This window comes from Pogoniulus pusillus, chromosome 20, assembly GCF_015220805.1.
Source record: "Pogoniulus pusillus isolate bPogPus1 chromosome 20, bPogPus1.pri, whole genome shotgun sequence".
NCBI classification, from domain to species: domain Eukaryota; kingdom Metazoa; phylum Chordata; class Aves; order Piciformes; family Lybiidae; genus Pogoniulus; species Pogoniulus pusillus.
The window spans coordinates 22,073,826-22,089,782 of NC_087283.1; the positions used below are offsets into that span (position 1 = coordinate 22,073,826).

The 15,957-nt window shown below is 64.2% G+C and overlaps 2 protein-coding genes and 1 non-coding gene across 5 annotated transcripts; 1 reads left to right on the top strand and 2 right to left on the bottom strand.

Annotated features, from left to right (window-relative positions):
- Positions 1-56: 56 nt before the first annotated feature.
- On the bottom strand, positions 57-4,820 carry AGRP (agouti related neuropeptide). 2 transcript variants are annotated; one of them, XM_064159805.1, is made up of 4 exons: positions 4,716-4,820; positions 2,842-3,035; positions 2,477-2,565; positions 57-335 (listed from the first exon to the last, which is right to left on the bottom strand). In XM_064159805.1, exons 2-4 carry the CDS (start codon positions 3,017-3,019, stop codon positions 141-143), a joined length of 462 nt encoding a protein of 153 aa, XP_064015875.1. In that variant the 5' UTR covers positions 3,020-3,035; positions 4,716-4,820; the 3' UTR covers positions 57-140. The 2 variants fall into 2 exon arrangements, with proteins under 2 accessions (XP_064015875.1, XP_064015876.1); XM_064159806.1 differs by having other exon boundaries at positions 57-332; positions 4,716-4,819.
- Positions 4,821-7,770: 2,950 nt separating this feature from the next.
- Positions 7,771-13,800, top strand: SNRK (SNF related kinase). Of its 2 annotated transcripts, none has more exons than XM_064160602.1 (6): positions 7,771-7,830; positions 9,075-9,730; positions 11,038-11,179; positions 11,993-12,205; positions 12,297-12,434; positions 12,555-13,800. In XM_064160602.1, exons 2-6 carry the CDS (start codon positions 9,142-9,144, stop codon positions 13,399-13,401), a joined length of 1,929 nt encoding a protein of 642 aa, XP_064016672.1. In that variant the 5' UTR covers positions 7,771-7,830; positions 9,075-9,141; the 3' UTR covers positions 13,402-13,800. The 2 variants fall into 2 exon arrangements, with proteins under 2 accessions (XP_064016672.1, XP_064016673.1); XM_064160603.1 differs by having other exon boundaries at positions 7,827-7,893.
- Positions 13,801-15,790: 1,990 nt separating this feature from the next.
- Positions 15,791-15,863, bottom strand: TRNAK-UUU (transfer RNA lysine (anticodon UUU)). The gene has a single exon. It is a non-coding gene; the product is annotated as a tRNA-Lys (tRNA).
- Positions 15,864-15,957: the final 94 nt, after the last annotated feature.

A 15,957-nucleotide genomic window follows, 5' to 3' on the forward strand; every position in this document is an offset into this window, starting at 1 on the left:
CCCTCTCCTCCAGGGTCCGCAGCGGACACGCTGAACTGTGCCAGCTAGGCAGAGGCTTTTGCTAACGGCTGGTTTATTGGCGCTGCAGAGGAGGAGGTGGCGCAGGTGGGCAAGGAGCCGGGAGCCCCGGGGTGAGGGTCCTAGTTCTTGCCGCAGGGGAAGCCGGAGCTGACCTTCCTGCAGTAGCAGAAGGCGTTGAAGAAGCGGCAGTAGCAGGTGGCGCAGGGGTCGCAGCAGGGCACCTGCTGCCCGAGGCAGGACTCCAGCAGCCGGACGCAGCGGCGAGGGGAGCGCTCCTCACGGCCCGCGGCTTGCAGCTCTGCCGACGAAGCCTGCTGGAGAGACAGGAGGAAGAGGAGGGAAAGCTTCGGCGCTGGAGCAGTGTGGCAGCAATGGAGAACCTGCCTGGGAGTGGCAGCAGAGAGCTCCGCCGGGCTTAGCTCTGGGACATCACCGCTGAGCCCCTTGCGGGCGTCACTGCCTCATCCGCCGCGGCTCAAGGCACTTCTGCACTCTCTGCCTGAAATCCCACGGAGGATGCTAAGCCCTCTGCCCCAGCAGATGCACTGGGGGCTAAGCCAGACAGGACACAGAACCAGGCAGGGCTGGAAGGGAGCACAAGGAGCAGGCAGTGCCAACCCCTGCCATGCCCAGGGACACCCTACCCTAGAGCAGGCTGCACACAGCCTCAGCCAGCCTGGCCTCAAACACCTCCAGCCATGGGGCCTCACCCCCCTCCCTGGGCAACCCATTCCAGCCTCTCCCCACTCTCCTGCTCAGCAACTTCCTCCTCCCCTCCAGCCTCACTCTCCCCACCTCCAGCTTTGCTCCACCACACACAGAGCTGCCTGAGGAGCTTCTGCTCTGCAGAGCCTTCCTTTACTGAGTTTGAAGTTAATCCAATGGATTAGAGGAGCACAGGCTTGGGCCACCCTCCTTTGAGTGCCAGAGCAGCTGGCAGTCCTGGGCAGCCTCAGCTTAGAATCACAGAATCAACCAGGTTGGAAGAGACCTCCAAGCTCATCCAGCCCAACCTAGCACCCAGCCCTATCCAGTCAACCAGACCATGGCACTCAGTGCCTCATCCAGCCTTGCCTCCAACCCCTCCAGCCACGGCCACTCCACCACCTCCCTGGGCAGCCCATGCCAGTGCCAATCACTCTCTCTGCCAGCAGCTTCCTCCTCACAGCCAGCCCACACCTGCCCTGCCACAGCTTCAGCCTGGGGCCCCTTCTGCTGCTGCTGCCTGCCTGGCACCAGAGCCCAACCCCACCTGGCTACAGCCTCCCTGCAGGCAGCTGCAGGCAGCAATCAGCTCTGCCCTGAGCCTCCTCTGCTGCAGCCTGCACCCCCCCAGCTCCCTCAGCCTCTCCTCACAGGGCTGTGCTCCAGGCCCCTCCCCAGCCTTGCTGCCCTTCTCTCAGCACCTTCCAGCACCTCAGCAGCTCTCTGCAATTCAGGAGCCCACAGCTGGACACAGCACTCCAGGGCTGGCCTGAGCAGGGCTGGGCACAGGGGCACAAGAACCTCCCTTCTCCTGCTGCCCACACTGCTCCTCAGCCAGCCCAGGATGCCACTGGCTCTGCTGCCCACCTGGGCACACTGCTGCCTCCTCTGCAGCTGCTCTCTCACAGCACCCCCAGGGCCCTCTCTGCCTGCCTGCTCTCAGCCCCTCTGGCCCCAGCCTGCACTGCTGCCTGGGGCTGTTGTGGCCAAAGTGCACAACCTGCCCTTGGCCTTCTTCACTCTCATCCCCTTGGCCTCTGCCCACCCATGCAGCCTGCCCAGGTCCCTCTGCAGGGCTCTGCTGCCCTCCAACAGCTCCACAGCTGCTCCTAGCTTGATGTCATCTGCAAACTTACTGCTGCTGGACTCAATCCCCTTGTCCAGATCACCAAAAAAGGACTGTGCCCAGCACTGACCCCTGGGGCACACCACTGGTGCCATCTGCCAACTGGATGTGGCACCATTCACCACCACTCTCTGGGCTCTGCCATCCAGCCAGTTCCTGACCCAGCACAGAGTGAATCTGTCCCAGCCACCAGCTGCCAGCTGTGCCAGGAGCTGCTTGTGGCAGACAGTGCCAAAGGCTTTGCTGCAGTCCAGGCAGACTACACCCACAGCCTGCCCCACATTCACCAGGCAGGAACCTGATCATCAAAGGAGCTCAGGTTGGTGAGACAGGACCTGCCCTTCTGGCTGGGCTGGCTGGGCCTGATCCCTTGGCCATCCTGTAGGTGCTTTGTGATGGCACTCAGGATGACCTGTTCCGTGCCCTTGCCTGGCACTGAGGTCAGGCTGACAGCTCTGTAGTTTTCTGGCTCCTCCTTTCAACCCTTCTTGTGGATGGCTTGTCCCAGCCCTGGCTGCTTCCCTTCCTAGGCAGCACCACATTGGCTTCCAGACTGTCCCTAGAGCATGGAGGAGGCTGTTCCTGCTCGCTGGGGTGTCTGTAGGAAGGCTCAGGGGCCATTACCTGTGCTTCTGCCATGCTGCCTCTCTGCACAAGGTCACCATTGGCTTCTTGGACCTCCAGGGCCATCTGCTCGAGCCTGGGGAGAGCTCCTGCAGGATACAGGGAAGATGCAGCTGTGCAAGGTCTGTCTGCTCCCATTCTGCTCCCCACGGGCACGTGTGCCCAGAAAATACCCCCCCCCCCCCGCTCTTTCAGGATGCCAAGGGGTTCCCACTAACCAGCGAGAGCAGAGGCTGCACTGCCCTAAGGGGATGCTCTGCATCTGCCTCGGGGTCCTGTGTGAATTCGAGGTCCTGGGCATGCTAGCGAGTGACGGATGGAGGACACCAGGAGAGTGCCTCCCCTCCTCCCTCCCCAGGACTCACCGTGTGGCTCTGCAGACCCCTCGTTCCTGACCCTCCGCAGCAGGCTGGAGTAGCGGGCTCTGTCCGCCCCCTCCAGCCCCGACCCCGCCTTCTGCAGCTGCCCGCAGCTGAGGTCGGCACCGAGCACAGCCTGGATCCCCTGCAGCAGCCCGCAGCACAGCAGCAGCGTGTTCAGCATGGTCCCGGGGGGCAGCCTGCACAGAGCGGGGAGGGACGGTGTCAGCTCACCCCCTGGCAGCTCTGCCTCTGCCATCATCAGCTCCTGAGCAGTCCCATAGCAGATGCCTGCCACGCTCAGCTGTGTGCTCCTGGACTTGAGAGCCTTTCCTGGGAGCACCTGGGAGCTTCAGCTGGACCTTCAGGATGTGCTGCAGTGCCAGCTGTGGGCTGAGAGAATCGTTTTGGCTGGAAGAGGACTTGCAGATCACTGAGTCCAACCATTAGCCCAACTCTGCCAGGGCACCACTAAACCATGGCCCCCAGCACATCTACACAGCTTTGAAACCCTTCCAGGAGTGGGGACTCCAGCACTGCCCTGAGCAGCTTGGAACAGGTCTTGACAACCCTTTTTGGAAAGGAATTGTTCCTCAAGTCCAACCTAAACCTCCTCTGGGGCATCTTGAGGCTGTTTCCTCTTATCCTGTCAGTTGTTTCTTAGAAGAGGAGACCAATCCCCAGCTGGCTCCAACCTCCTTTCAAGGAGTACAGAGAGTGAGGTCTCCCTTGAACCTCCCTTTTCCCAGGCTGAACACCCCCAGGTCCCTCAGCTGCTCCTCTCCAGTCTTGTTCTCCAGGCCCTTCCCCAGATTCACTGTACTTCTCTCGACCTGCTCCAGCACCTCACAGCCCTTCTCAGAGTGAGTGGCCCAGCACCTCACAGCCCCTCTGTGATGCTTTCCTCTCCAGGCCCTGCTGTCTCCACATCCACCAGCCCCTGAGCCATGTTTCCAGTCCCAGCTTCGTGGGCAGGTTTGCACCACAGCAAGCAGGAGCTCAGGGAAGGGGCAGGAGGGACATTACGTGGCTGAAACACAAGAGATCTTCTGCAGCTGGAGCAGAATCATCTCCCTGGAAGTCCCTGGGCAATGACAAACTGCTCCTGCAAGCAAAGCCCTGGGTCTGGGCTCAGCAAACAGAGGAGTTTTGAGCAGATCAGGTGTTGACGCAGGGCTGGTGGAGAGGGCAAGCACAGAGGCAATTAAAAGACCACAGCAAGGAGCTGAATGTCACAACCAAGACCCTTCCAGGAGGCTTCATCCCTTCTGTGCCACCTGCAAGCCCAGCTGACACTGAGCAGCATGGCTTCTGTGCCATGGAGCGTTGGGATGCAAAGCCCCCTCTGCCTGGAACGTGCACTTTGTCATCATGAGATTTCCCCCCCTAGCTGGACCAGCCTGGGATTTTCACCTGCTGCCACTGCAGGGTTTGCTTCCTCCTCCCTGCTCCTCATCCAGGAGAAGGAGCAAGGTGAAGATAAAGCAGGGTGAGAAGAGGATGAGGCTGGGCCTGGGTGGGCTCTGTGGGGAGGAGGACCACACCAGGGGAAGGACTGGGGAAGATGATGCTGCAGAGTTGGGCTGTGGGCTTTGGGGACCTGAAAGCTGTAAAAATCCGGGGGGTTCTCTTAGGGAGCAAAAGAAAAGGGACCAGGCAGGACCCCCCCAGTCACTGCTGGCAGCTGAGTCCCAGAAAACCCAGCACCTGCTGGCTCGGCGCTCCAGCAGCCCACGGCTGCGCTGGCTACTCCTCACCTTCCCAGCCCCACACCCCCAGCCAGCCAGGAGAGAGACCCCTCCCACAGCCTGGGGAGCCCCCAGGCCCGTGGGTCTCACCCCCCAGGCACCCCCAGCCCTTTCCCATTGGGGAGCACTGACCTCTCCAAGCGGAGAGGGCGCTTGCCGCTCCGCCGAGCTCGCCGGGAGCACCGCTGCCGCGCTCTGCCCCGCTGGCCTCCTCCCCACAGCCTCACTGGCCTTTATACCAGCTCTGGAGTAATGAAGTGCTCCAGCCACATGACTCTGCTAACGAGCAGGCAGGTGGGCTGCTCTGGAGCCGGCCTTTGTCTGCGAGGAGTGGCAGCGTGGGAGGGAGGACTCCTTCTCTGCGCCCCACACGCCTGCGGGCATGGACGGGTCCCCAGTGGCCCCAAACCCGTGCCTGGGAGCCATCCCCCCCATCCCTCACCTCCTGAGGTGCAGCCTGAGGGCATTTCGTGAGCATCTTCTCGTGAGGGTGTCTAAAGACAGGACCAGAGGGAATGGTTTGAAGCTGAGGGAGAGCAGCAAAGCCTGGCTGAGGCACTGGGTGCCATGCTCTGGTTGACTGGCCAGGGCTGGGTGCTAGGTTGGCACTGAGTGCCATGCTCTGGTTGACTGGCCAGGGCTGGGTGCTAGGTTGGCACTGAGTGCCATGCTCTGGTTGACTGGCCAGGGCTGGGTGCTAGGTTGGCACTGAGTGCCATGCTCTGGTTGACTGGCCAGGGCTGGGTGCTAGCTTGGACTGGATGAGCTTGGAGCTCTCTTCCAACCTGCCTGGTTCTGTGATTCTAAGAAGTTCTACCCACTGGGGTAGTGGGACTCTGGGATGGGTTGGCTGAGGCCTTGAGCAACCAGGTCCCTGCCCATGGTGGGGAGGTTGGAGTCGAGGTCCCTTCCAACCTAAGCCATTCAACGAGGCACCCAGTGCCTGGCTAGAGGAGCCTCGGGGCTGCAGGCTGCTCACCAAACACAGGCCAAGCTCCCCACTGCTTTTCAAAGGCAATATTTGCTACCCACAGCTCCTGGCAGGCACCTAGCCAGAGCCTCCAGAAGTCCTCCAGCTCCTGACCATCTGTAGATTCTTCAGGCCCCCACCTCTGCCAACTGCATCCCTCGTTCCTCTACCTGTTGGAATCACAGACTGCTCGGGGGGGGGGTGGGGGTGGGGAAGGGTCTTTCTGTCCAAACCCTGCTGCTGTGACCAGGGACATCTGCAACTAGAGCAGGCTGCTCACAGCCACAACCAACCTGACCTGTTTCAGCCATAGGGCATCTCCCACCTCTCTGGACAACCTGGGCCAGGCTTTCCCCACCCTCAGTATCAAATCTCCCTTCTCTCCACTCTCAATCTCCCTCTTGAGGTTCAAACCATCACCCCTTGGCCTGGCACAACAGGACCTGCTTAAAAGTCTGTCCCCAGCTTTCTCATCATCCTCTTTCATCACTGCAAAGCCACCGGGAGGGGTCTCTGGAGCCTTCTCTTCTTCGGACTAAGCAAGCCCAACTGCCCTCACAGCAGAGCCCTTCCAGCCCTGCCGTTGCCCCCTCAGGCCCAGCTCCACCAGGTCCCTGTCTGTGCTGAGCTGAGCTGAGGACTGCAGAGCTGGCCCCAGCACGGCAGGGCGGGGAGCTCTCAGCAGCATGCCCGGGTGAGGACTCCAGCGGTGCTAGGGGCAGGTTTGCAGCCCCTCTTTCGTCCCCAGTCCTGCGGTGTGGGTGGGTGCTGAGTGCCCCATCCAGCTCCGTCCCTCTGGCAGTAGCCTGCACCCCCAGCCTAGGGGAGCCTCAGGACCCCAGCCCAAGCTGCCCCTGTCTGCTGTCTGCTGGCAGCGCCGAGCGAGTCCCCAGCCCAGCTCATTAGGGGCTGTTTGCATCCCTCCGAGCCTGCCGGGAACGCATTAGCAGGGCCGGGGGCGGCCGCGCTGAGAGCTTCTTAATCTGCGGCAGCTCGGCGGGCAGTAACGAGCTAAATGAGGCTGCCGCCCGCCCGCCGGGCCGCTTCCAGGAAAGGAGGGCTCACGGCGAGCGGGGACGGGGCTCTGCCCCCCGCCCGGGGCTGCTGCGCGGCCGGCAGTGGGCGAGGGAGCGGGTCGGTGGCACGGCAGAGACGGCCGGGGACGAGCACAGCGGGGTGAGAGCTCGTCCCGGAACGGGACCCTGGGGAGATGAGCCAGGGCAAGGGGCTCGTCCTGCCTTCCTGGAAGCGAGCGGGCGGCTCGTTTAACTCGTTAGCAGCCTCATCACCGTCAGCGCAGTCCCCGCCGCACCGAGCCCGCAAGTGGGGCTCCCGGGAGCCGTGCTGCCGGGAGGTGCGATGAGCATCGTCCCGACCTCAGCCCTGGCGGGAGTGATGAGTACCACCCGGGGAGGGAGGATGTGTGTGATGAGCATCCCCCTGTTCTCAGCCCCAGTGTGTGTATGTGTGATGAGCATCCTCCTGTTCTCAGCCCCGGTGGGGGGTGTGATGAGCATCCCCCTGTTCTCAGCCCCAGGGCTGGGGATGTGTGTGATGAGCATCCCCCTGTTCTCAGCCCCAGTGTGTGTATGTGTGATGAGCATCCTCCTGTTCTCAGCCCCGGTGGGGGGTGTGATGAGCACTCCTCTGTTCTCAGCCTCGGAGTGTGTGTGATGAGCATCCCCCTGTTCTCAGTCCCAGTGTGTGTATGTGTGATGAGCATCCCCCTGTCCTCAGCCCCGGTGGGGGGTGTGTGTAATGAGCATCCCCCTGTTCTCAGCCCCAGTGTGGGGGGGTGATGAGCATCCCCCTGTCCTCATCCCCGGTGGGGGGTGTGATGAGCATCCCCCTGTCCTCAGCCCCGGTGGGGGGTGTGTGTGATGAGCATCCCCCCGTCCTCAGCCCCGGTGGGGTGTGTGTGATGAGCATCCCCCTGTTCTCAGCCCCAGTGTGGGGGGGGGTGATGAGCATCCCCCTGTCCTCAGCCCCAGTGGGGGGGTGTGATGAGCATCCCCCTGTTCTCAGCCCCGGTGTGGGGAATGTGTGTGATAAACGCGGCCCTTTTTCCAGTCCCGGGGGCGCTGCGATGAGCGTTGTCTCGGCATCAGCCCCGGGGAAGTGTGATGAGCATCCCCTCCATCTCAGCGCCCGGCGGAGGCTGGGGTGGGGGTGCAGGACCAGGGCCCCTTTAAGGAGCGATGCCGGAGCCGCCCTGACGTCACGGGGCGGGCACACCCGGGCAGCCGCAGCCCCGGCGGCCCCAGCTGCGCCGCCCTGGTGAGCGCAGCTCCAGCCCCGGGGTTACCGGGCCTGGGGTCCTTGGGGGGTCGGGGAACGAGGGTACGAGGGTGCCTCGGGGGCTGGGGTATTGGGGTGCCTCGAGGGCTGGGGTGATGGAGGCTGGAAGTGGGGGTGCTCAGGGTGCTGGAGACCTGGGGTGGGAGTATGGGGGTGACAGGGGTGCTGGGGGTAGAGATGAGGGCATTGGGGTGCGCAGGGTACCGTGGAGCTGGAGGCTGGCGATGCGGAGGTACCGAGGGTGCTGGAGGAAGGCGTATGGGGATGCTCAGGGTGACAGAGACCTGGGGGTGGCTGGTTTGGGGGTGTCCAGCTTGCTGGGGGTTGGAGGTGGGAGTATGGGGATGACAAGGGTGCTGGAGATCAGGAAGTAGGAGCGTGGGGGTGCCCAAGATGCCGGGGAGTGCAAGTAAGGGTATTGGGGTACCCAGCGTGCTGGGGATCTGGAGGTGATGGCATCAGGATGTCCTTGGTGTGCAGGGGAGTGGAGGTGGGGATATGGGAGTATCTGGGGTGCTGGGGGATGGGATTCTGGGGGGCACAGCATGCTGGTGACCCGGCTGTGGGGGCACTGGGGTATCCTAGGGTGCCAGGGCATGAAGGTGGATATTTGGATGTTCAGGGTTCTGAGGACTGAGAGCAGCAGTACAGCTGAATGCCCAGGTCCTGGAGAGTGGGGTGTGGGCAGTGAGGGGTGCCCAGTCTGATGGGGCTCTGGTGTCCTGGGAATTGTAGTGCCCAGGGGCTGGGGACACTGATGCCCTGAGGATCCTGGTGTCATTGGGCTGGGGACACTGATGCCCTGGGGATCCTGATGTCATGGGTCTAAGGACTCTGATGCTGTGGAGATCCTGGTGTCATTGGGCTGGGGACACTGATGGCCTGGGGACCCTGGTGTCATTGGGCTGGGGACTCTGATGCCCTGGGGACCCTGGTGTTATTGGGCTGGGGACTCTGATGCCCTGGGGATCCTGATGTCATGGGTCTACGGACTCTGATGTCCTGGGGATCCTGGTGTCATTGGGCTGGGGACACTGATGGCCTGGGGACCCTGGTGTCATGGGGCTGAGGACTCTGATGCCCTGGGGACCCTGGTGTCATGGGGCTGAGGACTCTGCTGCCCTGGGGACCCTGGTGTCATGGGGCTGAGGACTCTGATGCCCTGGGGACCCTGGTGCCCGGGGTGCTGGCGGACCTGTACTGATGTGTGCCCCATCCCCCAGGCCACACCTCTGCGCAGCGCCCGCCTTGCGCAGCGCCCGATGCCCGTGCCCGCCTGACGGTGGCAGCATGGCAGGGGCAGCGGGCTGCGGCGAGGGGAAGATCGCGGGGCTCTACGACCTGGAGCGGACGCTGGGCAAGGGCCACTTCGCGGTGGTGAAGCTGGCACGCCACGTCTTCACCGGGCAGCAGGTGGCCGTCAAAGTGATCGACAAGAGCAAGCTGGCGGGGGAGGCGGCCGGGCAGCTGCTGCAGGAGGTGCGCTGCATGAAGCTGGTGCAGCACCCCAACGTGGTGCGCCTCTACGAGGTGATCGACACCCACACCAAGCTCTACCTCATCCTGGAGCTGGGCGACGGCGGGGACATGTTCGACCACATCATGCGCCACGAGGGCGGGCTGGCAGAGCCTCGGGCCAAGGACTACTTCGCCCAGATCGTCCATGCCATCTCCTACTGCCACAAGCTCCACGTGGTGCACCGCGACCTCAAGCCCGAGAACGTGGTCTTCTTCCAGGAGCAGGGGGTGGTCAAGCTCACCGACTTCGGCTTCAGCAACCGCTTCCAGCCCGGCAAGATGCTCACCACCAGCTGTGGCTCGCTGGCCTACTCGGCACCCGAGATCCTGCTGGGGGATGAGTACGATGCCCCTGCTGTCGGTAAGGGCGCTGAGACGCCGCCGTGGACCTGCCTCCCTCCCTCCCGCCCTCCCTCCCTCTCGTGTCCTTTGCTGCCTGGGCTCCGCTTCGCTCGAACCCCCCTGGGAGCACCCACGCCCTGGTGGCGCTGGGAGCAGTCCTGTCTCTTGGGCGTTCAGCTCCCCGCTGCAGGGGGGGGGGGCCCTGCCCCCACCAAGATCCCCCAGAGCAATGGGTCCTGCCAAGGAGGAGAAGAGGCTCAAGCGTGCCGTGGGCCTGGCGCGGCATCCGCCGGGGCGGGCTGGGAGGGGCGATGCCGGAAGGAAACCTGCTCGGGATGCTGCTCTTTGGGAGCTCAGAAAGTTTCCTCCGCTCCATCCGCACCCTGAACGCTGCTTCCTCTCCCTGGCTGCCGGCGCCTTCCCCCCTCTGCGCCCGGGAGGAGCATCCCGCGGTGCAGGGGGGCCGGGGAGACCATCCCCGGCCGCAGGGAGACACCGAGAGACTGTGCCGGGGCAGAGGGGATGTGGGAGGGAAGCAGGACCCGAGCCAGCTCTGCTGGAATTCGGGACAGGAAGATTCAGCCAAACAAACCAGGAGCCCTGAGCGGAAAAAGCCGAGGGGACGGCGGCTGAGGGGCCTGGGGGGCGGTGGGAGGTGGCCTGGTGGCTCTGCAAAGGGAGGTGAAGGGAGGAGGCACAGATCAGAGGCTCCCAAGCACAGGCAGCGCTGGAGGAGCTGGAGGTGTAAGCGGAGAGCCCCGGGGCATGCTCAGCATCCTCAACCATCCCTTCTGCTGTGCTCCACTCAGGAGGTGCAGGTGCCACTGGCTCTGTCCCTGTCCCTCTGGCTGGTGCCCACACCTTCAGTAGGGGCAGGAGGCTCTAGGCAGCAGGACTCCAGCTGTAGGCGTCTGGAGAGCCTGGATCGGTGATGTGTGCCTGTTCCATCACCGTGGTGCCCCCCTCTGGCACAGCCCAATGGCAGGATGGTTGTGATGGGGTCTGTTTGGGAACTGGGAAGCTGGGCAGTGGCATGAAACAGTGCCATGAGTGGGTGATCAAGGGGACAGAGCTTGTGGCCTGCCTCCCTGTCCCTACCTAGGAAAGGGGTAAGACCTCAACTCAGCTGGTCGAGCTGCTTGAGCTGTGGGGGTGGGGCCCCAGCGGTGGGGCTGTGGGGCAGGACCTGGGAGCTGTTACCTCCAAGGAGCCTCCTAGTGAGCACTGGTCTCTGCTGGATCAGTGCTGGTGATGTGGCCCCCCCTGGGGTGCCTGGAGTTGGGGCTCTCTCCTGCGTGCAGCCTGAACTGCTGCTGCTTCTTGCAGACATCTGGAGCCTGGGGGTCATCCTCTACATGCTGGTGTGTGGCCACCCCCCCTTCCAGGAGGCCAACGACAGCGAGACCCTCACCATGATCATGGACTGCCGCTACACTGTGCCCCCCCACGTCTCGGCACAGTGCGCGGAGTAAGCACCTCTGACCCCCCCGGCACCTCTGCACCCCAGCTGGGAGTCCCAGGAGGGGGTGCCTCGCTCCCGGGGGGGCTCTGGGAGACAGAGTGGGAAACGAGGGTGGAGCTGTGGAGTTTGGGAGCTGGGGTGGGAAACGAGGGTGGAGCTGTGGAGTTTGGGAGCTGGGGTGGGAAATGAGGGTGGAGCTGTGGAGTTTGGGAGCTGGGGTGGGAAATGGAGGTAGAGCTGTGGAGTTTGGGAGCTGGGGTGGGAAACGAGGGTGGAGCTGTGGAGTTTGGGAGCTGGGGTGGGAAATGGAGGTAGAGCTGTGGAGTTTGGGAGCTGGGGTGGGAAATGAGGGTAGAGCTGTGGAGTTTGGGAGCTGGGGTGGGAAATGGAGGTAGAGCTGTGGAGTTTGGGAGCTGGGGTGGGAAATGGAGGTAGAGCTGCAGACTTTGGGAGCTGGGGTGGGAAATGAGGGTAGAGCTGTGGAGTTTGGGAGCTGGGGTGGGAAACGAGGGTGGAGCTGTGGAGTCTGGGAGCTGGGGTGGGAAACGAGGGTAGAGCTGTGGAGTTTGGGAGCTGGGGTGGGAAATGGAGGTAGAGCTGTGGAGTTTGGGAGCTGGGGTGGGAAATGGAGGTAGAGCTGTGGAGTTTGGGAGCTGGGGTGGGAAACGAGGGTAGAGCTGTGGAGTCTGGGAGCTGGGGTGGGAAACGAGGGTAGAGCTGTGGAGTTTGGGAGCTGGGGTGCGGCATGGGGGTAGAACTGCTGAGTTGGGGGTCCAGCCGCTGCTGTGGCATTGCGGTGTCACTCCCTTTTCCCTGCAGCCTCATCTCCAGGATGCTGCAGCGGGACCCAAAGCAGCGAGCGTCGCTGGAGCAGATCGAGGGCCACGCCTGGCTGCAGGGGGTGGACCCATCCCCCGCCAGCCGCTGCCTGCTGCCCCTCACCTCCCACAAGCGGGTGTCGGAGGAGGAGCACGAAATCATCCTGCAGGCCATGGTGTGCGGGAACATCGCGGACCGGGACGCCATCCAGGAGTGAGTGGCAGGGTGCTGAGGCAGTGGCCTCGGGGGAGCTGCCTGCCAGCAGGTCCCTTGGGTGCTGACCAGGGTCCCTCGGTGCCCGCAGGGCGCTGGAGGCTGATCGCTACAACCACATCACGGCCACCTACTTCCTGCTGGCCGAGAGGATGCTGCGGGAGAAGCAGGAGCAGCAGGGGCACCGCCTCAGCCTCGTCTACAACCTGGCCCAGGAGGTGCAGAGCAGGTGAGCTGCACACCGCCTCGGGTCCCCAGGGCAGCCTCTCGGCTGGGTCCCCTTCCCTGCCGCAGCCCTGGCGACACCTCTCGGCTGGGTGTCAGCACCTCCATCCCTCCCTCTTCCCAGGACCAACCTATCGGACACGTTCAGCCCGGCGGGCAGTGCCAGCGGCCTCTTGCCCTTCAAAGAGGCTCCAGGTGGCCTCGCCGCGGGCTCCCGCCTGTCCCCTCTGCCCGCCAGAGCGGACGATGGCAGCCGGCAGCCCCCCCGCACCCTGCTGAAGGTCCCCGCTGTTGACACCACCATCACCAAGAGCACCCCGGCCCTGCAGCAGATCTGCGAGGAGGAAGAGGAGGAGGAGGATGAGGAAGAAGGGAGGCCCAGTGCCATGGAGAGGAAGAGCAGCTCCCTGAACCAGGAGCAGATGAGAGCCTTCCTGTGCTCCCGCCGCCTGCCCGGCCGCGGGGAGGTGTGGGGGCCGGGGGCCGAGCTGGGCAGCCAGGGTGGGCGCCCAGGGGCTGCCTGGGCTGGCAAGGGGGCCAGCGGGGGCTGGGGTCCCCTGGCGCTGCGGAGGGAGGGAGCGGAGTCCGCAGGGAGGGCGGAGGAGGAGGAGACGGAGCCCGAGGGCTGCTCGGCGCAGTCCCGCAGGGAAGGAGGAGCCCTCCCCTCGCTGCCGGGCAGCTGTGCCAGGGCCCCCGCGGGGCCGGGGGCAGAAACCAGCCCCGCAGACAAGCCCCCAGCGCAGGAGGCACCCACCAGCCCGGGCCGCCGGGCAGCGGGCAGCTTAGGGGGCACCGAGGGGGGTGTGGAGAACGGGATCAAGCTGGACCCGGGCAAGGCGAAGGGCAGCAGCCTGCGTGCCAGGCTCCTGCAGTTCCCCCTCTGCGAGAAGGCTCTAGCCTTCCGCCTGCGCCCCGGCCCCAAGGAGAGCCTCCTCTCCCTCGGCCAGTTCAACTGCTGCCATGTCATTTAACCCCGGGGGGGCCCGCGGGCTGCCCACTGCCCTGCAGCGGCCGTGGGGGTGGTGGGCACGGTGCCCCTGCTTCACCACCCGCGGTGGTGGTGCCTGCTAACCCCATCACTAACGCCCACCCCAGGCACCCACCGCGGCGGTGGTGAGGAGGATGAGGTGGGCTGGGGTCTGTCCCCCCAGCCCCGCGGCTGCCAGGGCAGCTGTGTTGGCCCTGCCAGGGCTGGGGGGGAGGCCAGGAGGGAACTTTGGTTTTGGTTTGGTTGTTTTGTTTTTTTTTTTTAACTACTAGAAATAATTTTTTAAATAGTCTATTTTAATGTAAGTCAACAGAGATTGCTATAACCCCCCCCCCGGACCCAGCCCCCCACCCCCGACCCGACCCTTCCCCCCCACAGCGTGGGCCGTTCGCTTGTCTGCCTGCAGCCTCTCCCACCCCCATCCTTGCTGCCCATCCCTTGGCTTGGGCCTGGCACAGCTCTGCCTGAGGCTTTCCCTGGGGCTCACCCCCCCCTCCCCCCCCGCCCCATCCCCCCCTCCCTTGCAAATAAGCTTCCTATTTATTCTCTCTTTGTTTTCTTGCTGGCAAGAAATGACTGAGGGCTGGGGCCGGCGTGTGGCAGGGACAGGAGCCGCGGGGAAGCAGGGTCCATGGGGGCCAATAAAAGCAGCTGTGGGTGATGTGGGGGCCACGTCTCCTTGTGAAAACCCCTCCGGGCCCAGAAGGGCCTTGGCACAGCGCGGGGTGGGCACCCGTGCCGAGGTGCGCAGCCAAAGGCTGCTTGGGCACTGCCCTGGGTGTTGTGAGCAGCCTCAGCCCTGCCCCCTGTGCCCCTGCACGGAGGGCAAATGGGAGCAGCTTCGGTGAGGCTCGGGGCAGCCTGGCAGGGCTGCAGAGGGAGTTTTGTCCTGTGTGGGACCCATCAATGGAGCTCTTGGGGGCACAGAAGGGAATAAGGATATGGGTGAGGAACACCCAAAGGTGCCTTAGGGTGCTGGGGAGCATCGGGATGCTTTTGGTGTGCTTGGGAGCAGAGGAAAGGACATGGAGGTAACCAGGGGGGGGCTGGATGGAAGGGGAGGGAGGTGCTCAGGGTGCCCGATGGGGGCTACTGGTCAGAGGCCACCTTTAAGCCCCCGAATTCCACCCAGTTCTTCTGTCCAGCCCTGGCTTCTCCCGGTCTGGTCCGGTCCGCTTGCTCCCTCCATCACACCTCCCTCCCTGCACACCCCCTGCAGCCCCAGCCCAGGAGGAGCTGCTCCTGCCCCTGCATTCACACCTCCCTCCCTGCACACCCCCAGCAGCCCCAAAGCCCAGGAGGAGCTGCTCCTGCCCCTCCATTCACACCTGCCTCCCTGCAGCCCCAGCCCAGAAGGAGCTGCTCCTGCCCCTCCATTCACACCTCCCTCCCTGCAGCTCCAGCCCAGGAGGAGCTGCTCCTGCTCCTGCCCCTCCATTCACACCTCCCTCCCTTCACACCCCCTGCAGCCCCAGCCCAGGAGGAGCTGCTCCTGCCCCTCCATTCACACCTGCCTCCCTGCAGCCCCAGCCCAGGAGGAGCTGCTCCTGCCCCTCCATTCACACCTCCCTCCCTGCACACCCCCGGCAGCCCCAGCCCAGAAGGAGCTGCTCCTGCCCCTCCATTTACACCTCCCTCCCTGCACACCCCCAGCAGCCCCAAGCCCAGGAGGAGCTGCTCCTACCCCTCCATTCACACCTTCCTCCCTGCAGCCCCAGCCTAGGAGAAGCTGCTCCTGCCCCTCCATTCACACCTCCCTCCCTGCAGCCCCCTGCCCCTCCATTCACACCTGCCTCCCTGCAGTTCCAGCCCAGGAGGAGCTGCTCCTGCCCTCCACACCTCCCTCCCTCCCTCCCTCCCTCCCTCTCCAGCCCAGGAGGAGCTGCTCCTGCCCTCCACACCTCCCTCCCTCCCTCCCTCCCTCCCTCCCTCTCCAGCCCAGGAGGAGCTGCTCCTGCCCTCCACACCTCCCTCCCTCCCTCTCCAGCCCAGGAGGAGCTGCTCCTGCCCCTCCATTCACACCTCCCTCCCTGCAGCCCCAGCCCAGGAGGAGCTGCTCCTGCTCCTGCCCCTCCATTCACACCTCCCTCCCTGCAGCCCCAGCCCAGGAGGAGCTGCTCCTGCCCCTCCATTCACACCTTCCTCCCTGCAGCCCCAGCCCTGGAGGAGCTGCTCCTGCCCCTCCATTCACACCTCCCTCCCTGCAGCCCCAGCCCAGGAGGAGCTGCTCCTGCCCCTCCATTCACACCTCCCTCCCTGCAGCCCCAGCCCAGGAGGAGCTGCTCCTGCCCCTCCATTCACACCTCCCTCCCTGCAGCCCTAGCCCAGGAGGAGCTGCTCCTGCCCCTGAGCTCCTAAACGATAAAAGGCTTCGCCTGAACAGGGGCTTGAACCCTGGACCCTCAGATTAAAAGTCTGATGCTCTCCCAACTGAGCTATCCAGGCTCACGTCCAGGCCCTCTGGGGGATGCTCTGGACAGGCTATGAGGACCCCACCTCACTGCACCTGCCATGGAGGCTCGTTCTGGCCTCTTCCACC